The sequence below is a fragment of the Mauremys reevesii genome, linkage group 10 (genome assembly GCF_016161935.1).
Source record: "Mauremys reevesii isolate NIE-2019 linkage group 10, ASM1616193v1, whole genome shotgun sequence".
Taxonomy (NCBI): domain Eukaryota; kingdom Metazoa; phylum Chordata; order Testudines; family Geoemydidae; genus Mauremys; species Mauremys reevesii.
This window is the reverse complement of record NC_052632.1, coordinates 84907853-84929992: the sequence shown is the minus strand read 5'-3', so window position 1 is coordinate 84929992 and position 22140 is coordinate 84907853. Positions and strand designations below refer to the sequence as shown.

The following is a 22140-nucleotide window of genomic DNA, read 5'->3' as shown; positions in this document are numbered from 1 at the left end:
CTTAAGTCCTTTGGTCCTACTCTGTAATTAGGGCCAGATCCTGGAAACACTTATGTAACTTTACTCAACCGAGCAGCTGCACTGAAGCCAACGGAACTTTAAAAAAAAAAAGTACCTTTTCGAGCAATTAAAAAACTTGCGCTGTTGCATGTGTGTTTGTGTCTTTTTGCCAGAGGACAGCACTACAAACTCGCACACACAAAGACACACAAAAAAACCCACATTACCACTCTGGGTGAGGGAAGCATCAGAAAAAGTTTCCCTTCAGACTTCCAAAAAGGCAACTGACAGCTCAAGCATAAAACAATAACCCTTTACACTCACCATCGGAATCATCCAATTTTTCCCGAAATAATTAGTATACCTGCTACTCACCATTCAAAACAATTTTCTTCATTTCTTACAAGAGTTCACACATCTCCTTGCTTTGCTCTGGCCAACAGACTCAAACCATCAAGTTTAGTTTTATAATAACCTTTACTTAGTTTAAATGCTCTATTTCTTTTATATGCAGTGTTGCTGTACCCATGTTGGTCCCAGGATATTAGAGAAACATCTTGACCTGAAGAAGAGCTCTGTGTAAGCTTGTCTCTCTCACCAATAGAAGTTAGTCCAATAAAAGATACTACCTCACCCACCTTGTCTCCAATATTTATATATGTCACTTTAAATTGTTTAAAAGATTAGAGAGATTGATGACTAGAGTCCCATTTAATGATTGCCAAATGACATTTTGGTTTATTAGTTAGCAGCATTTTTATTTTATCAACACACCTCTTTAGCCCTCTTGCATGACATTCTCCACCGCCAACACAGGAATTCATACCTTACAGAGTTAAATGATATGAGGAAGGGGCCAGATCTCATCTTTACTGCAATTGTCTTCTCAAAGGAAAAAAATGCTAGTGCTTTCTGCAAATTCCAAAAACTAACCAAGCAGCAGAGACACTAAAAGTCACATAGCCGTGATATTATACACCCATGGTTTTCTTCTGTCCAGGGCGCTAAGGCGTGTTTTATTTTGTTTGAGTATTTCTACTTCAAAAGTTCCAATCAGACTGCTACAACTTACCTCACCCTGGAAGAGTGGGCAGGGAGAACTGGCATGTCAGAGCAGGCTCTGCATTAAACTCTGCTAAGCCTTAGATGTTCACAAGGAAGACAACCAGCTTTATTTTTAAATTGACCCTGAACTCGTTAGAGAAGTTCAGGCAAAATTTCAGATGTTTCGTTACTATACAGCTCTGTACAATAGAAGAGCAAAATTGGTCCTTTGCTACTACAGGATTACAGTCTAAGAGCACAAGCTGAAACAGAATTATACTGAGTGCATCAGAAAATGGGGGGTGGGGAGGAAGAGGGGAGGAACACTGCAGAATCCTTTAGAGCAGAACTAAGAGAAATCTACCTATGTTGGTTGGGAGGCTAGCCCATGTACACAAAGCAGTATAGAATACAACCTGAAGTGAATGAAAGGCACAAAGGGAACAGTGAGACGGGGGAAATGGAGAGAGAGATTAGGACAGTTGCCTGAGAACTGAGAAAACTTCAGCCATTTTTGCTGAGATGTAGTGGTTTTTACACATACTTTCTCTGTCACACACATAAGAGTCCCAGAGCTGCTGGTTTTCAAAACACAGATACCGTTTTCACTATATGTGTCCTTTACAGTTATTTGCTAAATGCAGAAAGTATCTAAGATACTGAATACATACTACAGTGGGACATGAGGTCACTCAGATGTGAAAATGAATTGTATTATTAATGATATGGAAACATCAATCATGGTTCCACTTGTAATTTTTAGTTTTGCTTTGCACTTAAAGCAGAGATTCAACCTCTTATGTATGAGAATAAAATGCATCTTCCCCAAATTTAACACATTTTGAGCCTACAATGTATTTTGAGAATTATTTACAAGTAAATCCATTGGTTTAAGAATTAATTAAAAACAGGGTCCTTTAAAAAAAAATTAATATCCATCAGTCTTTTCTTTATCGTAAATGACCTTAACAACTGCTTACCACAAACTTTTTATATCGGTAATAGTCATTGAACTCTTGTGCATAGCTTTATTACAATCTAATTTCTTCAAATATAGCTAAATTATCAATCCTTGAATCTGACCTGTTATGATTATATAAGTTGCAAACAGGGTCAGGTCAATAGCTCAGGTAACTTTACCTTTTTTAATACTAGAAGTTAATGGGATGACCTGTGTAATTATAGTCCTGTCAGCCTAACTTCAATCCCAGGCAAGATAATGGAGTGGTCGATGCAGGACTCAAAAAATTAAAAGGAGAGTAATATAATTAATGACAATCAACATGGGACTATAGCAAATAGATCCTGCCAAAGTTGATTTTTTTTTAAAATGAGATCAGAAGCTTGGTTGATAAATAGTGTTGATGTAATATACTTAGATTTCTGTGAAGCATTTGACTTGGTACCACATGACATTTTGATTAAAAAACTAGAAAGATACAAAACCAACATGGCATACATTAAATGGATTAAAAACTGGCCAACTGATAGGTCTCAAAATGTAATTGTAAGTGGGAAATTGTCTTCAAATAGGTATATTTCTATTCGGGTCCTGCAGGGATCTGTTCTTGGCCCTACACGATTTAATGGTTTTATCAATGATCTGTAATAAAAGATAAAATCATCACCAATAAAGTCTGTAGATGATACAAAGATTGGGGGAGTGCTAAAAAGAGGACAGGTCATTGACAAAGAATGATCTGGACCGCTTGGTAAGCTGAGCACAAGCAAATAATATGTGTTTTAATATGGCTAAATGTAAATATAAACATCTAGGAACAAAGAATGCAGAGTATACTTACAGATTGGGGGACACTATGCTGAGAAGCAGTGACTCTCAAAAAGATTTTGGGATTGTGGTGGATAATCAGCTGTACATGAGCTTGCAGTGTGATGCGGTGGCCAAAAGGGCTAATTGATCCCTGGATGTATAGAGAGGAAAGTCTCAAATTGGAGTAGAGAGGTTGTTTTACCTCTGTATTTGACACTGGTGTAACCACTACTGGTATACTATGTCCAGTTCTGGGGTTCATACTTCAAGAAGTTGATAAATTGCAGAGTTCAGAGAACAGACACAAGGATTAGAAATTCATGTCTTATAGTGACAGATTCAAAGAGCTCAATCTATTTAGTTTAACAAACTGAAGATTAAGGAAAACAGGAGTACTTGTGGCACCTTAAAGACTACCAAATTTATTTTAGCATGAGCTTTTGTGAGCTGCAGCTCACTTCTTCGGATGCATATAATGGAATTCTATGCAGCTCACGAATGCTCATGCTAAAATAAATTTGTTAGTCTTTAAGGTGCCACAAGTACTCCTGTTTTTTTTGCGGATACAGACTAACAAGGCTGCTATTCTGAAACCTGAAGATTAAGGGGTGACTTGATCACAGATTATAAATATCTACACAGGGAACAAATATTTGATAATGGGCTCTTCAATCAAGCAGACAACGGTATAACAATCCAATGGTTGGAAGTTGATGCTAGTCAAACTGGAAGTTATGCATAAATTTTAAAAAATGAGCGTAATTAACCATTGGAACTATTTACCAAGAGTAATGGTGGATTCTCCATCACAGGCAATTTTAAAATCAAGACTGGATTTTCTTCTAAAAGATCTGTTCTAGGAATTATTTTAGGGAAGTTCTACAGTCTGTGTTATATGGGAGCTCAGACTAGATGATCACAAATGGTCCCTTCTAGCCTCACAATTTATGAGTGAGGGGGACCACTGACAGAGGAAACAACCAATTACAAGCATTCTTCATAGCTAATTAGTATGTGTGTGCTTGAAAGACTCCACAACGCACTGCTGCCTTTGCTCCACTGAGTACCTAGGCACCATTGCTTGGGAAAGAGACAGGAGCATAAGGGGAACCCTTGAAGTAAAGGCACATGAGCATGGGAATCACAGAATCATAGAATCTCAGGGTTGGAAGGGACCTCAGGAGGTCATCTAGTCCAACCCCCTGCTCAAAGCAGGACCAAACCCAACTAAATCATCCCAGCCAGGGCTTTGTCAAGCCTGACCTTAAAAACCTCTAAGGAAGGAGATTCCACCATCTCCCTAGGTAACCCATTCCAGTGCTTCACCACCCTACTAGTGAAAAAGTTTTTCCTAATGTCCAACCTAAACCTCCCGCTCTGCAACTTGAGACCATTACTCCTTGTTCTGTCATCTTCTACCACTGAGAACAGTCTAGATCCATCCTCTTTGGAACCCCCTTTCAGGTAGTTGAAAGCAGCTATCAAATCCCCCTTCAATCTTCTCTTCTGCAGGCTAAACAATCTCAGTTCCCTCAGCCTCTCCTCGTAAGTCACGTGCTCCAGCCCCCTAATCATTTTTGTTGCCCTCCGCTGGACTCTCTCCAATTTATCCACATCCTTCTTGTAGTGTGGGGCCCAAAACTGGACACAGTACTCCAAATGAGGCCTCACCAGTGCTGAATAGAGGGGAATGATCACATCCCTCGATCTGCTGGAAATGCCATTAGCCTTCTTGGCAACAAGGGCACACTGTTGACTCATATTCAGCTTTTTGTCCACCATAACCCCTAGGTCCTTTTCTGCAGAACTGCTGCCCAGCCATTCGGTCCCTAGTCTGTAGCAGTGCATGGGATTCTTCCATCCTAAATGCAGGACTCTGCACTTGTCCTTGTTGAACCTCATTAGATTTCTTTTGGCCCAATCCTCTAATTTGTCTAGGTCCCTCTGTATCCTATCCCTACCCTCCAGCGTATCAACCACTCCTCCCAGTTTAGTGTCATCTGCAAACTTGCTAAGGGTGCAGTCCACACCATCCTCCAGATCGTTAATGAAGATATTGAACAAAACCGGCCCCAGCACCGACCCTTGGGGCACTCCACTTGATACCGGCTGCCAACTAGACATGGAACCTTTGATCACTACCCGTTGAGCCCAACCATCTAGCCAGTTTTCTATCCACCTTACCGTCCATTCATCCAGCCCATACTACTTTAACTTGCTGGCAAGAATACTGTGGGAGACTGTATCAAAAGCTTTGCTAAAGTCCAGAAATAGCACATCCACTGCTTTCCCCTCATCCACAGAGTCGGTTATCTCATCATAGAAGGCAATTAGGTTAGTCAGGCATGACTTGCCCTTGGTAAATCCATGCTGACTGTTCCTGATCACTTTCCCCTCCTTTAAGTGGTTCAGAATTGATTCCTTGAGGACCTGTTCCATGATTTTTCCAGGGACTGAGGTGAGACTGAGCTCTCTTCTGCTCCTCTTTTCACATCATGCCAGTCCCTCAACAATCCTCTGAACCAGTAAATCAATCCCAAATTAGAGGCCAGACCCATCAGTACACGTCGAGTGTGTGTGTGTGTGTGTGTGTGTGTGTGTGTGTGTCACACACACACACACACACACACACCTGAGAGCAACATCCTACAGATGCAGTAGTAGGTCCATAAACCACTTCAATGTCCCCTCTGTGACATGGAGGATATCATTCACTCACCTTTGAATCCATATTTGTGCCATGATATGTTCATTGGCTTGGATGTCCTCACCGCAGTCGCATGTAGTGGAGTCTGATTTTCCACTTGTCCATCAAGTAGCCGCATCTTCCATGATGTTTTCAGATGCAGCTCAGTTTGGTCCAAAATCTGTGTGGCACATTGAAAACAGGAGAGCGGCTTGTTGGGTCAGTATAGTGTGCTTGTTTGAAATTGTAGAGGAGGTCCAAACACTTGGCCATTTCCTGGCCAGATTCAGAGACATGAGGTGTTCATGCATGGTCCATAAGGGTTTTCGCGATTTCAGATTTTGCTGAGGTATGTTATCCATAACCTGCTGGATGAGAAGTTCTGGGTAGACTTTAGTGTGTTTAAGTTCTTGTGCTGTGGCTATATCTGAACAGATAGCTGGGGGTTCCATGTTTGCTAATACAGAAAGTCATGGTAGATATGTTGATTTTAAAGTTCCTTGATTATTCACATGCACAGATTCATCTGTCTAGCCACAAGTGGGGTATGGTAGCTTCTTGTTTACACCAATGCACAGTACACTCTTTAATTAAGTACACCAGGGCCAAGGCTGATATTTGTAGCACTGGGGTAGCCGTTCCTGATAACTTCTGAATAACGTTGATGCGAGTCTTTGTTTTAGAAGCTACTTCCTTGAGGCAACCATGAAAGCTCAGTGTGCAGTCAAGAATGTCATTCTTGAGACTGAGATGCTGGCTTTGGGTCATAACACAGTTTCACCACAAAACTCTACAGTGTTTTGTGTGATTCTACTGTCAACGGTGGAAAGTACAGAGCACCCATCTGCTCGTATCTGGTCTCAGCTGCCACTTTTGGAAGTACTCCTCCATGATCTTAAGGTCAGATACAAGGTCACTTCAAGCTCTTTGAAGCTACGGGCCTGAACTGCAAGTGCCAAATCATCAGCATATGCCAACTTCCGTGCTATTGTTTCAGTCATATTGCTTGTGTATACATTGAAGAGTGTTAGAGCAAGGACAGAGCCTTGCAGTAGCCCATTATTCAAAGCACACGGGTTGCTAGTTTGACCTTCGAGGTATATGAGCATCCTTTGGCTGCTAAGCATGGTGTTCAGCAACCTGAGAATAGGGGCATAGAGGATCACTTTGGCTAAGATCAGTGGCAGACCAGACTGCCATATGCTGCTGACAGACTGAGAAAGCAGCACTACTGGTCTTGAGTTTTCATTGGAATCCAGCCTCCATGTCTGTAGTGAGGGCCAGGACCTGGCTGCAACAACTTCTGTGCAGTTGAAAACCAGCTTGATCTTTGGTTAGGTTGGCATCCACAGTGGGACTGATTTAATTCAGAATCATATGCTTCATCACTTTGTAGATGGTGCTCAAGAGGGAGATTGGCCTATAACTAAGAAGCGTGATCTGCAGGTTTTCCTGGCTTTAGGACTGCAATGACATTGGCATCTCTCCACAGGCAGGAGATTTCACTGGTCTCTGCGACATTGGTAAAAAGCTGCATCATCCATTTTTATGCCAGTGGACCCAGGTTATATAGGAACTGGGGATAGATACCATTTTTTCCCGCTGCTTTTCCCAATTTTATGACTGCAATAGCTGAATCAATCTCCTTATTTGTGAATGGTCCAGACCAATGGGACAATGGAACTCATGTGAGCATAACCTGATGGAATGGATGATGGACTTGTTTGTGATACTGTTTGTCCCCTGGCTGTTTTGATGTCCACAAAAATTTAGCAGTGATGGCACTTCCCTTCACTTGTGGCTTAGTGACATGTGTGGGATTTGCAGCCCTTAGGTCTTTCAGTTTCAGCAGGTTCCAGGAGGAACTACTAAAGCGTGTGAAGTTTAGACCTTCTACACATTCAAGCCACCATTTCTGCCTTGTTACATCTGATGACACCAGGGGAGGGCTTCTCCAATTTCTGGGTCTCTATGCTCCTCATAATTGTGAAGGCACTCTTGGGTCTTCGCAGTCCAGCAAGGAGTGTATGATGGCCTGTGTCCCCAGGGATGTTCTTTGTGGCAGAGATTAATAGTGCAGTAAAACAGTCAAATGTCTTTGGCAGTGGGGGGTATGCAGGAGATTATATTGTCCACAGTCATAGTGAAAGTGGCCCAGTTTGCTTTTTTTGAAGTTCCAGCATGGTGCTGGTTTTGAGCAGAGAACTGGGAATTGAATGCCAATATGGATCAGTACTGCTCTGTGCTGGCTGAAAAGTGAAACCAGACAATCACTATGCTCTCAAATTTACTTACACAGGAAAATGAGAAGATAAAAAAAATCCACTGTCACCAGTGTGTGAACACTTTTCACAAAGCAATCACTCTATATCTGACCTCTTAGTCCTCATCCTCAAAGGAAACCCGCACAACATTTTCAAAAGACAAGCATGGGAGCTTAAATTCATAACTTTGCTAAACACTAAAAATCATGGACTAAATAGACACACTGGATTGATGGCTTATTACAACAATCTTTAAACTACTAACACTCACCCTCAACTATCTCCCCCGTCCCGCCCTCCTTTCCTCCCTATGACTGGAGGGGTGTTAATGGGCCACTTCACCTTGAAATGTGCGTTAGTTATTCATGCTAAACAATCTGTTCCACCTTGTACTCAGAGTGTCACAGCTAAATACATTTCCCAGATCTGAAGAAGAGCTCTGTGTAATTTGAGCATTGGACATTTTAATCACTTGCAATGCTACAGCCTGACACAGAGCAAGTGAACTGCTTTGGCACTTACACCACTGTCTTCTGACATGGACAGTTGCCACCATAATTACCTATGATAGATACACACTCATGAACACAAAGTGTTTTATCCAGTTATTGCTTGGTGTCACTACAGGACAGAATTAAGGATTTTTGGTTGCCTTAACTGCATTTAAACACATTAACATGTGTGGATTTCTGTTAAGTGTAAGTTCCTTTTAACTCTGAATTTCTGTGCATTTGTAATGCTTTGTTTTGGAATAATTTCACTATGCTTTTTATCCTTTAGTAACTGATACATACTCTCAATCTTAACAGGTTTTTTGGTGTACATGTCTAGGAATATAACTGGAACCCATTTTGCAACTTTATAACTACAGGAGGGATGCGTTTTGCTAACAGAAATCCCTGAGTCAAAATATCTATCTACTCTTCCAGAAGCTGAGACAAGTCTCTACGTTTCTCTATCAGATCAGAACTTGCCATTTAAACATCTACTCCTCCTCATGATCTACAGCTTGGATGCCACAGACAATGTTTTTGCCCCATCAGGCACTGGGAGCTCAGTGGTACCAGATGACAGAACAAGGAGTAATAGTCTCAAGTTGCAGTGGGGGAGGTTTAGGTTGTATATTAGGAAAATCTTTTTCACTAAGAGGGTGGTGAAGCACTGGAATGGGTTACCTAGGGAGGTGGTGGAATCCCCTTCCTTAGAAGTTTTTAAGGTCAGGCTTGACAAAGCCCTGGCTGGGATAATTTAGTTGGTGTTGGACCTGCTTTGAGCACGGGGTTGGACTAGATGACCTCCCAAGGTCCTTTCCAACCCTGATATTCTATGATTCTAACCCAGAATTCCAATGGGCAGTGGAGACTGCAGGAACTGTGGGATAGCTACCACAGTGCAATGCTCTGAAAGTCGACACTACCCTCGGTACTGTGGATGCACACCGCCAACTTAATGCACTTAGTAGCGACATACATAATTGACTATCAAATCGATTTCTAAAAAAATCAACTTCCATTAAATCAACCAATTTTGTAGTGTAGACATACCTATAGTTGTTGGCTGGACTGTTGTGCCCTTTCTTTCCTCCTCAATCCAGGCAAGTCCTCCATTTTATACCTTCTGCTATTATGAACAGCACCTGTTGGTGGACCTCCAAGTGCTTTATAAACATTAATCTTCAAAAACAGCTTTGTGAGTTACTGTCCTCAAGTAAGGAGATAAATTCTGCACCACAGTTTCCCTAAGTGATTTTCCCAAGCGCACACAGTGCCAAATTCTACTCTGTTATACTGATGTAGTCTGAAGTAACTCTGCTAAATTGCATTGCTCTTTTTACTCTGATCTAAATCTAGAGTAATTTTGTTGAACACAGCAAAGACAGCTGGGAACAGAACCAAGAATCCCAACTCCAAGTATTCTGTCCTAACCAAAGGAGCAGAATGCTTAGTGCCCCACTGAAGGAGTTCAACTGTGCAAGCAGAAGACAATGTGAAAGCTCAGGAGAGGTTTGTAGTATGAACTGAATGAAATATTCAATTATCAAATTTGTTGATGGCAGCACAGAAGCATATGAGACAGTCAACCTAGTGATGGATGGGAAAAAGGGATTGTATTAGACATGAGAGTTATACTTATCAGCTATTTACTGCATATGCTCAGCTGCCAGCTTCCAAATTACAAAAATCATTAATAATGTAGAATGTTTCCCATTTTTAAATCCTGTTTCAGTAGAGCAGAACAAATGGTCATATGAAGCCAATATGCTTCTCTATTTTCTGCACATGAACTATATCAAACAGGTAATTAGTACGGTATTTCTTAGCTGTAAAGAGCGTAAAGTTACATTCCTACAATAATTAGACAGCAAACCAAGAGGTTATACAAAGCTCAGATCAAGTAAAATTACTAAGACAACCCGTCTAACGCCAAGGTGTTCAGAATACTGTACCTTCCCCAAACATGGCTGGAGAGAATTCCCTGAGTCTGAGGAATTACAGCAGTTTTTATTTACCATCTGAATAGGAATCAATATAGTTAATGTAGCTTCAAATCCAAAATTTGAGAAAAAGAGAGGACTGTATTATCAAGATGAAGATATGAAAACTGGTGGAATTATGCAGGGTTGCCTAACATCTAAAAGGTTTTCAGTTCTGCATGCATTCGATGAAGTGGGTTGTAGCCCATGAAAGCTTATGCTCAAATAAATTTTTTAGTCTCTAAGGTGCCACAAGTACTCCTGTTCTTTTTGTGGATACAGACTAACACGGCTGCTACTCTGAAACTTGAGTTCTGATACAGTAACACTTTTTGACAAACAGACAGGAGTTCTTCAAGTGACACTGATGTGAAAACCACTTTCTCAAGCACCTTCAGGGCACGGCAAAGAGACACCCTGACTAAAAACTGTTTGTACCTTTTTTTCCTTCGTAAGAACACCGTGTTTAAGGGACCCTCCACTTACCTGCAGGATTTAAAAATGTTTAAAATGTGAAAGCTACTAAAAAAAATTTCCTTCAAACCTGGCAGAGTGTAAATCTCACCAAAATCTAAGAAAACTATTGGAGTTTTATGTAACGTATATTACATAAAACCTTACTTTCCGGTTTGACTGGTGGTCTTTTTCCTTTATGTTGCTTTTCCTGGTGAGGGTCATGGCGGTAGCATGGTGAGTAGGGAGGACCAGACCTCCTTTTCCTCCATAACCGCTTCCAACTCCTCCTGGGGGATTTCCCCCAGTGTTCCCAGGCCAGCCCGGAGATATAATCCCTTCAGGGTGTCATGGGTCGGCCTCGGGGCCTCCGCCAAGTGGGACATGCCCAGTAGAAGTTCTAATGGAAGCCTCCTGGGGACATCCTTATCAAGTGCCCGCACCACCTCAACTGGCTCCTCTTGATCCGGAGGATTAGCGGCTCTACTCCGAGGCCTTCCCATATAGCCAAGCTCCTCACCCTATCGTGAATAGTAAGCCCAGCCACTCTGCGGAGAAAACTCATTTGCGCCACCTGTACCCACAATCTCGTCCTTTCAGTCATTACTCAAAATTCATGATCATAGAAGAGGATGGGACATAGAGTTACCTGTAAACAGAGAGCTTCATCAGAGAACTCATGGACCAGTACAGCACCCGCATCACTGCCACATCAGTTGATCTCATGTTCCCGCTTGCCATCACTCGTGAACTAGATCTCTAGATACTTGAACTTGTCCACTAAGGGCAGCTGCTCCCCCATCACCTGGAGAGAGCAGTCCACTTTCTTCCAAGCAAAGACCATGACCTCTGATTTGGAAGTGCTGATTCTTGTCCCAGCCGCTTCACACACTGCAGCGAAACGTTAGCGTGCACGCTGGAAATCACAGTCTGAAGAAACAAGGACATCATCATCTGCAAACAGCAGAGAGTCCCCATACTGGACGCACTCCACAGCTCAGCTGTGCCTTGATATCCAGTCCATGAAAATCATGAACAGGTGTGGGGACCCTTGGTGGAGTCCAATGCCCACCCTGAACAAACGTGATTTAATACCAAGAATACAAATGCAACTCTCACTCCAAGAATAGAGGGACCGGATAGGACACAGAAGTGGCACCAGCACCTCATACTCCCACAGCACTTCCCACAAGACATCTCGGGGAACGTGGTCATATGCCTTCTCCAGGTCTACAAAACAAAAATAGACTGGATTAGCAAACTCCTACAACCCCTCAAGTATCTATGAGATAGCAAATGTCCATTGTTCAATGGCCAGGACGGAATCCGCATTGTCCCTCCTGAATCTGAGGTTCAACCTCCTCTCCAGCACCTTGGCATAGGCTTTGCTGGGGAGGCTGAGGAGTGTGATCCCCCTACAGTTGGGGGACATCCTCTGGCTGCCTTTCTTAAAGACTGGGACCACCACCCTGGTTTGCCAGTCCAGAGGTACTGCACCCACCTTCCATGCAACACCGAAGATGTGTGTTAACCACCACACCCAAACATTGTCCAGTGCTTTCAACATCTCCAGGCAAATCTCGCCCACCCCTGCTGCCTTCCCACTATGAAGGCACTCTACCACTCTATTGACCTCAGCAGCAGAAACAGATCTGATCTCACGGAGGTTTCCGGTGCTGCCTCCTGGAAGTGGAGCGTGTCCATCAGGTTGAGGAGTTCCTCAAAGTGCTCCTTCCACCTCTCAGCAATCTCCTCAGTCAAGGTCAGCGTTTCACCACCCTTACTGAGTACTGCCTGGGCAACATCCTGCTGACCCTCCTAAGGCAACAAATGGCTTACCAGAACACCTTTGAAGCTGTCTGATAGTCATTCTCCATGGTCTCTCCAAACTTCTCCCAATCCTGGGCTTTCACTTCAACCACAGCCCTCTTAGCTAGCAGGTACCTTTGAGCTGTATCAGGAGTCTGGTTCATGAGCATTGCTCAGAAGGCCTCCTTCACTGCCTTGACAGCTTCTCTCACCATTGGAGTCCATCAGCAGATCCTAGGGTTGCCACCATGACAGGGACCAACTACCTTCAGGCCACAGCTGTTTGTGGCTGCCTCAATGACTGAGGCCCTGAACATGGTCCACTCATATTCAATGTCCAAGATCTCACCCAGAATGCAGGAGAAGTTCTTCCAGAGGTAAGAATTGAAGTAGTTCCACACAGGGTCCTCCACCTGATGTTCCAGGAGACTCACACTGATCATTTGGGCCTCCTGTCTATCCAGCTGGCATCCCATTCATCGGATCCAACTCACCACCAAGTGGCAATCGGGTTGCCAGCTCTGCCGCTCTCCACCTGACTTTCCAGAGCATATGGCCTTAGGTCTGACGAGACAACTATGAAGTTGATCACTGATCTTCGGCCCAAGGTGCTCTGGTACGAAGTACATTTATGAGCCACCTTGTGTTTGAACATTGTATTAGTTATGTACAATCCATGACTAGCACAGACCTGGGAGGCCATTCCTCCCAATCAATCCCCTCCAGGTATCTCCATCATTCTTCACATGAGTGTTGAAGTCCCCCAGTAGAAACTACAAGGTCAGTCGGTGGCACTCAGTGAGATTGGTGCTCAATGGTCTCCAGAACAGCAGTATCCTATAGATGCTCATTTAAATTAAATTTTACAATATAGACACTCACTCACAAATGTAATTTATCTAAGCTTGTGCATGGCAATAATGCTTTGCTGTAATTCCTCTGACTCTGGGAATTCTCTCCAGCCATGTTTGGAGAAGGTACAGTATTCTGAACACCTTGGCGCTAGACAGGTGGTCTTAGAAATTTTATTTGATCCGAGTTTTGTACAACCTTTTGGTTTGCAATCTAATTATTGTAGGAATGTAACTTTAGCTGTTGTTGCAGCGTAAATCACAGAATCATGAAAGTGTAGGGATGGAATGGACCTCAAGCGGTCACGTAGACCAACCCTGACAGATGTCCGTCTAACCTGTTCTTAGAAATCTCCAATGACAGGGATAACTATGGGAGAACATTTTTCCTTGTAGCTAACCTAAATCTCCCTTGCTGCAAATTAAGCCAAATAATTCTTGTCCCAGGCTTGGTGGGCGTGGAGAACAATTGATGACCGATATCCTGTCACCATCCTCTTTATAACAACCTTTTGCATATTTGAAGACTATGCTGTGTACCACCCCCCCACCCCCACTTCTTTTCTCTAGACTAAACATGCCCAATTCTTTCAACCTTTCCTCACAGTTAATGTTTTCTAACCCTCTTATTTTCGTTGCTCTCCTCTGGACTCTTTCCAGTTTGTCCAAATCCTTAAGTGTGATGTCCAAAACTGGACACCACTCCAGCTGAGCCCTCACCAGTGAGTGGAGCAATTACTGCCCATGTCTTACACAGGACATGCCTGTTAATACATCCCAAAATGACATTTGCCTTTTTTCACACAACAGTGTCATTCTTTTGACTCAGTTTCAATTTGGGATCCACTATAACCCCTAGGGCTTTTATTGTAGTAATGCTGCCTACCCAGTTATTTTGTATTTGTGCAGTTGATTTTTTCTTAGATAGTATTTTGCACGTATCTTTATTGATTTTCATCATACTTATTTCAGACCAATTGTCCAATTTATCAAGATCATTTTGAATTCTAATCTTGTCCTCCAAAGTGCTTGCAATCCTTCCCGGCTTGAAGTCATTTGCAAATTTTGCAAACACACTCTACACTCAATTTCCCAAGTCATTAACAAAAATATTGACTAGTACTGGACAAAGGAAAAATCCCTTTGGGACACCACCTGATACGTCCTTCCCAGTTTGACAGCAAACTGTTGATAACTACTTTTGAAGTATGTTTTTTCAACCAGTTGTGCCCTCATTTCATCTAGACCATATTTCTCTACTTTGTTTATGAAAGTATCATGCAAGACAGTACCAAAAGCCTTACTAAAGTTAAGATCAATGAAGTCTATTGCTTCCCCTCATCCACTAAGCCAGTTACCCTATCAACGAAGGAAATTAGATGTTTCACAATCGTATGGCTAACAAAAAACACCAGTGTGCACACGTTTAGAAGTAATGTGCTCTACCACTATTGCCAATGTTTTAACACCATACCCGTGGGATCTGCCCCAATAAGTGCACAGGTATTATCATATGCTAGGTAATAAAAGTCAGGCTCAAAAGAGATTTGTGAGTCCCCCTCATCTAAGTACTTACATGCCCCTGCACCATCACAGTATCTGATCTCCATAGATAACAGGGCCAGCAAATCAAATAATTGGGACAGAAAAAAAACACTTTAATTACCCATCCCCAAACATCTTATTTACAATAATAGGGGGGAGGGATAGCTCAGTGGTTTGAGCATTGGCCTGCTAAACCCAGGGTTGTGAGTTCAATCCTTGAGGAGGCCACTTAGAGATCTGGGGCAAAAATCAGTACTTGGTCCTGCTAGTGAAGGCAGGGGGCTGGACTTGATGACCTTTCAAGGTCCCTTCCAGTTCTAGGAGATTGGTATATCTCCAATTATTACATTACATTACAATCCCCATGTCCTTCAAAATATGTAGCCTGAACTTCTAAGGCTATGTCTACACTAGAGCGCTTACACCTGCACCAGTGTAAGATGTCTCGTGTAGCCACTAACAATGGGAGAGAGCTCTCCTGTCAACACAATTAATCCACCGTCAACAATCGGCGGTTGCAGTTCTCCCACCAACATAGCACTGTGCACACTAGCACTTATGACGGGTGTAACTTATGTCACTTAGAAGGGTGGAATATTCATCTGAGGCTATGTCTACACTAGCACTTTTGTCAGTCGGGGTGTGGGGAGAAAATCCAACACATCCCTGACGGACAAAAGTTTCATCGACAAAAGCAATAGTATGGATAGTGCTATGTCAGAGGGAGACACTCTCCCATCAACAGCTACCACCGCTCGCTGGGGGTGTTTTAATTATGCTGGCAGGAGAACTCTCTCCCGTCTGAACAGAGTGGCTACACAGGAGACCTTACAGCGACACAGCTGCAGTGGTACAGTTGTACCACTGTAAGGTCCATAGTGTAGATATAGCCTAAAACTAAGAGTGATTGTTTAATTAAAAATAAACAAAAAGCTGGGAAATTGGTTTAAGGACCATTAATGTAGTCACACTCTTCACAAATCGTAATTTTACCCAGTTTAGCTCTAAAGATCCCTCCTGTATGCTGCAGATCGCCAAATCAACCCTGAATTTTCCGCAAAACTTGAAAACCTTTGGCCTGCCAATGCCTGAGCACTCATTCCAGAGATAGCAGCTCTTAACTTGTCAAATGAAACATTAGCCTGACTGATACATGCCTCAATGATATCTACAACAGCACAGACTCAGACATGTAATCAGAAGGAATTCAACTCAAGAATGCAGTCTTTTCAGGACTCTACTTTAAGAATCGCCTCATACCTGTGGATCAAAATGTCAAAGTGGTATTTCCTATGAATTAACCTGAACTTTAAATTTACTTCAAACTACTAGAGCCTTAGAGAAATCAGTCCATCTTGTGAATGAATAGTGTTGTATACTTTGAACAAAACAGTAGCCTTGTACAGCTGTGCAACAAACAAATTGAAGCTTGTAAATCACAGATTAATTTTCTAAACCACAATGAAACATACAAGGAAAAATTAAATGAAGTGTAAAAATGGTAATGAAAATATACACACGGGACAAATTTCTACATTTGCTGGCTATGAAGTGACTATTTTATCCTTTTAAGCTATTCATGGAACCACCCCACTTTTCAGTGGTATTTCTTTTCAAAGGGTATTTTTGGGAGGGAGGGGCAGGTGTCACAAAAAGATGAGACCAGCAGGAGCGGAGTTGTACACTCCCATCCAGGTTATGTTTTTTAATCCGGCCCTGCCTTGTAGTCTCTTCTCACCAGAAGGAAGGTTTCAATATTTAAATTCCAAATATGGTCACAAAGATATCCTAATGCCAAAACAAAGTAATACCCAAATATAGCACTCAAAGGAACAGAGACAAGAAAAGCCTACTGAACCCTGACTTTTGTAATCTAGATAGGAAAAATAATCAGAAAAACTGCTAGATCATTTTAGCTACTTTGATATCCAATTCCCAAAAACTATAACTGTGAGAACAGATTATTCTCAAGCTGGCTTTCCTGTCAGTGACATACTGCCATTAGTTTGTCACATTTGCTGTAGATGGTTGTGGCTGTGCAACCAAGCAGAGAATGCAGTGCAGGCAATATGAAAGTATTGCCGAACCTTTCTGAAATTAAAACCTGGCTGCACTGCATTGGAAATTATCATTTTTCTATAAACAAACACTGCTCTAGGTTTAAACATTGTTTTAAACTCAGTGGGTAGAGTTCCTCAAAGACAGTTAGCAAAACAATGCATAACTTACTGTGAAGCAAAAGTCAGGCACAGTACACACACCTCACAAATTTGGTATCACAATCTTTCCCTTTGAAGCTTAAAATTGATTTTGCATTCTTACAGAAGTGGAGATTTTCCATTTCACATGTTTCACTGAAAATGCCCCATTTCTACATGGTTCAAAACAATTTTCTGGATTTAAGTAGGAAGGCTCTTTGGAAGGGAATCCAACCTACACTCAGCCACATGTTTGGGTTTAAAAGGTTCCATTCCAAAATGTAGATTTTAAAACAACAATTCACCAATTTGGTATTCTACAAAGTACAGGAATACTCCCCCTCCTCCACCCCCTGCCCAGTTAAACAAGTTCACTTTTTGAGATAAACATTCAACACACAAAATATAACTACAGCTAGGAGACATTCTTAGTCTGTTCACTAACACAGTAGCATTATAGAAAGGAATGATAAACACAAATGTTTTCTAGACTACAGAGACTATACCATGTCTGTTTTTCAGGAAGTGCAGGCTGTGCCTCACCCATATCCGAGGGCTTGAAGAAAGCTCTACTCGTTCATGGCAAATAGGTTGCATTTGTGTGAGGCCCATCAACTTCTCAGAATACAACCTATCTTTACTAAGTAGGTGTGTAATCATTATAGTTGTAAGCCACCTTCCAAATGTGAACCAAGAACTATAAAAAGCAAGGAAAGTTACTTAACTGTACAGTAACTAGATTTCTTCAAGATGTATTGTCTACTCCACATGCATGTTTAATTCATGGGGTGCATGCACCCCAGATAAGTCTTTTGGACACCAGTGTCCCTTCTGGCTGCTCATGCACCCCTAAATGTCCTCACCCTATGACAAGGGTATAAAAGGGCAGAGTATGCCAATCAACACTTAGTTTTCTTCCCACCACAAAGTTCTGGTAGGACGCTGAGGTAGAGGGGGATGGAAGGCAGGTTGGGGAATGTGCATATGGACAACACATCTCAGGCTATGTCTACACTAGAGAGCTCACAGCAGCACAGCTGTACTGATGCCACTCTATGCCGACAGGAGAAAGGTCTCCCATCAACACATTAATCCATGCCCAATGAGGAGCGGTAGCTACATCAGTGGGACATAGCGCTGTGCACATTACCACTTATAACGACGTAACTTATGTCGTTCAGGGGAGTGGTAGTGTAGACATGGCCTCAGAGAGGCCAGTTACTGTACAGTTAAGTAACTTTCCTCTCTCTTTTGACTGTCCATCTGCATATTCCATGTTTGGTGATTTCCAAGCAGTGTAATGGAGGTGGTAGCTTGGAGTCATTTTCAACATATCCTTCCCTGAATGCAGCATCTGATCTGGAAGCTTCATGGACACCAAAATGCTTTGTATATGCATGAATAGATCTTCAGGGGGTTATTTTACATGTCTACTATGGAAACATTTCTCAGTGCTGCAGAGGCTCCCTGCGCTCTCATGGAATGAGCTCTGAGAGAAACTGGAGGTCTACTTTGGCCACTTCATAACAAGCTTTCACACAATTCAATGTCTGTCTAGACAGTCTCTGAACTTCAACTTGCATATTAATGTGTTGAGCCTTCTTATGCACAAGGAGGTCTGCCATCCTTTATCTTCCCCCCTCCCTTCAAGTAGTATTTTCTGTAGAACCCTTTCCATTGGTATTGAGGAACTATCCTTTATCTCTTCAAGTGAATGAAATGACAGGACTTCTTGGTGTTATAGGTTATTGTGAGATTGGTCCCTGACAAGGAAGAGGGAAGTAGGGTGGAGAGTATGGAACTGGACAGAATATTCCATCATAATAGGGTCCAAAACTGAGGACCAAGAGTAGCTCCAGAATCCTTCAATGTAAAAAGAGCATAATTTATCTTAGAACTAAATAACATGGACCTTTTAAATGGCATGTCCTTTACAATGGATTGAGCCTCTTGAGGAAGTCAGAGACCTGAAGTTGAGAGAGCTTCTCATCACCCCACTGCAACTTGATCTAAACTCCAAACTAGCCAATGAATACGATTTACAGCCAAATATAACCAATCATTTAGGCTCATGTTCCTTTGGTGTGGTCTTATTTTGCTGACAACTTTTCATTAGCTGCCATCACTACTAACAAAGGTGGTAGAGGACACACAAAATAATTTAGCCTCCCTTGAGGCAACTTGCTATTTCTTGTCCACCTTCTGGGAGATAGAGGCTGCTGGGCCTGGGATCTGCCAAATAACACCACACTATTTTGCCAGATCTGAGAGATTGTAAGATGTCAGCCAGCTTGTGGGTAGGTTCCTGGATCTCTTCCAAGGGAATCTGTTAAGAGTCCAAGACTCTTAAGCGGGTCCTGATACTCCTTAAAGTTATCTAGTTGTAATAGACAGAACAATAGGCTCAAAGGATAACAAGGAAATAAATCCACAGTGAGGTGGCATTTTCTTGGGTAAGTCACCAGGTGTAGACTGGGTAATTGATGCTGTAGAGTGAGAGCCCTTATGGGGCCAAGGCCTGTCAGGAGCAATTCTGTCCAAAAGAGGCTTCTGAACCCCAATAAAACTATGCTGGCATAGTTGGATAAGAGCCTAGCAGCCCTGGGGTAGGGAACCATGGTCTGTGCCCAAAGCACTAGTCTGCATAAAATCTGCCCCTGGAAGCATCTCTAGATTCTTTGTCTAAGGCAGATAATACCAGAAGAAACATCCTTAAGGAATAAATGCACGAGTACCCCCACACTATCATCAGAAGTCGTCAAAAACAATGCTATGTCAATTGGTGGGGCAGTGAATTGCTGAAGGCGGGGGAGAGGGGGAGAGAAGGTATTCAGTAACAGGTGAGAGACAGGCTCGGTACTACTTGAGTCAGTGGTAGAGAGTGATTCTGGCTCCTGAGAGACTCTCAGATCTGTTAATACCATATATGTCACTGGTACTGTACAGTGCTGAGAGGTCAACAGTGGAGCCAGGGTAGAGGCAGCTAGAGTATACAGTGCTGATATAACCAGTGCCAAAGTACTCCATGTCAGAGGTTTGACAACACTTTAGTTATTCTAAATCTCCTTTTTAAAATTTGATCTTGTTCACAGAGTATCACATTCTGACCACCACCAATTAAATAATTGTTTTCCTTTGTTTAAAGGTAGGTTTTTTTGAACTACTGCCCAATAGGAGAAATGGTTTGCTCATCAACACAATATACTATATGTCTGGAAGCTAATAAAGTTCAAAATAATGGAACTATTTGGGAGGCAAGGGAAGTTAGGGGGCAACATGTCAAATGTATAGGTCAGTGTCATTCTCATAAATCACTATTAACAGGCTTCCTTCCATTTTTCTTTTAAATCCAGTACGGAACGTGTGTTTACATGGTTCTGCTTCACCTTCCATGCACTAACCCCTAACAATTGCTGAATAGAAATAGTACCTCAAATAGGAGAAACACCACAACTTATCTGGATGCAAATTAAAGACTCACTAGGTATCGTCCTGTTATTCCAGGGGTTGGCAACCTTTCAGAAGTGGTGTGCCGAATCTTCATTTATTCACTATAATTTAAGGTTTCGTGTGCCAGTAATACATTTTAATGTGTTGAGAAGGTCTCTTTCTATAAGTCTATAATATATAACTAAACTATTGTTGTATGTAAAGTAAGTAAGGTTTTAAAAATGTTTAAGAAGCTTCATTTAAAATTAAATTAAAATGCAGAGCCCTTCGAACCAGTTGCCAGAACCTAGGCAGTGTGAGTGCCACTGAAAATAAGCTCGCGTGCCGAAGGCGCCACGCATGCTATAGGTTGCCTACCCCTGTGTTATTCCTTTTACACCCATAGGTTATCTGAACAGTTAATACCATAGCTACTGGAATCTGACAATTCAAATAAAAGGAGAACTGGAAGAGAAAGGCCAATTCCTAGGAGAGCAAAACTAGCTAATTATGCATCTCTTTATTGGACTCTTGTCTACACTAGAGCATTCTGGCCACGCCAATATAACTAAAACCCTCAGTCACATCTGGTATGCAACACATGTTCATATACAAGTGCTTGCATTAATGCAGCCTTGTTCAAAGCAAGTCCAACTACTGTGGCTGTGTTTACATTAGCCTTTCCCTGTGCCAAATTTCCCACCAAATTTCACCGGTGAAGCTCTACCAGTGGTAACAATAGCAGGAGCAATATTGTAGGCAGGCCTTTTGGGACTGCCAGTGTTTTTTATTGTTGTTGCCTAACCTGACTCATATAAGGTCTAAATGACATTGTAACAAATGTTTGTGGCCAATGACAACTTATCTGAACTAGAATTCAGACCTATGTACCAGCAATTGCAACAGTGAGAAATCTTAGAAAAAAAAAAGACTAATGTGGACAAGTGTCCAGTCATCCCCCAGCTTACAGGGCCAATGGAAACAGCAAACTATAGCCTAGAACAGGGGTCGGCAACCTTTCAGAAGCAGTGTGCCGAGTCTTCATTTATTCACTCTAATTTAAGGTTTCGCGTGCCAGTAATACATTTTAATGTTTTTTAGAAGGTCTCTATAAGTCTATATATTATATAACTAAACTAGCGTTGTATTGTAAAATAAACAAGGTTTTCAAAATGTTTAAGAAGCGTCATTTAAAATGAAATTAAAATGTTGATCTTATGCCGCTGGCCTGCTCAACCTGCTGCTGGTCTGGGGTTCTGTTCACCTAGGCCGGCAGCGGGCTGAGCGAGGCCTGTGGCCAGGACCCTGGCTGGCAAGGGTCCGGCAGCCAGAACCCCAGACCAGCAGCGGACTGTGTGGGGCCGGCAGCCAGGACCCAGAGGGCTGAGGGCGGGCTGGAGGTGTCAGGGCGGGGGCCCACTAGGTATGGGGTGGGTGCCAGAGTCAGGGCTAGGTGGGGGGTGAAGGAGTCAAGCAGAGGGCTGGGGGTGTATGAGGGAGGTACAGGGCTCAGGGCAGAGGGTGTGGTGTGGGGGGCGGTGCCAGGGCTCAGGGGAGAGGGTTGGGTGACTGCCCCCCTAAGAACTCCCAACCCCGCTGCGCCTTGTCCCCTGACTA

At 42.5% G+C, this 22140-nt stretch overlaps 1 protein-coding gene across 12 annotated transcripts in view; it reads right to left on the bottom strand.

The window, feature by feature from the left end:
* Positions 1 to 22140, bottom strand: part of PDPK1 (3-phosphoinositide dependent protein kinase 1) — a 148448-nt gene that overhangs the window by 101018 nt on the left and 25290 nt on the right. The window contains exons 1-2 of one of the 12 annotated variants that reach the window (XM_039493305.1): positions 9310 to 9510; positions 2847 to 2966 (exon numbers count right to left, since the gene is read on the bottom strand). The exons of 8 other annotated variants lie outside the window; for them this stretch is intronic. Coding sequence is in view for 1 of the 4 variants with exons in the window: in XM_039493304.1 (XP_039349238.1) it covers positions 376 to 378 (3 nt within the window). In the remaining 3 variants the exon portion in view is untranslated. Of the gene's footprint in view, positions 1 to 375; positions 499 to 2846; positions 2967 to 9309; positions 9511 to 11340; positions 11581 to 22140 lie in introns of those variants that run through there. 3 more of the 12 variants (XM_039493307.1, XM_039493309.1, XM_039493304.1) reach the window with 3 other exon arrangements.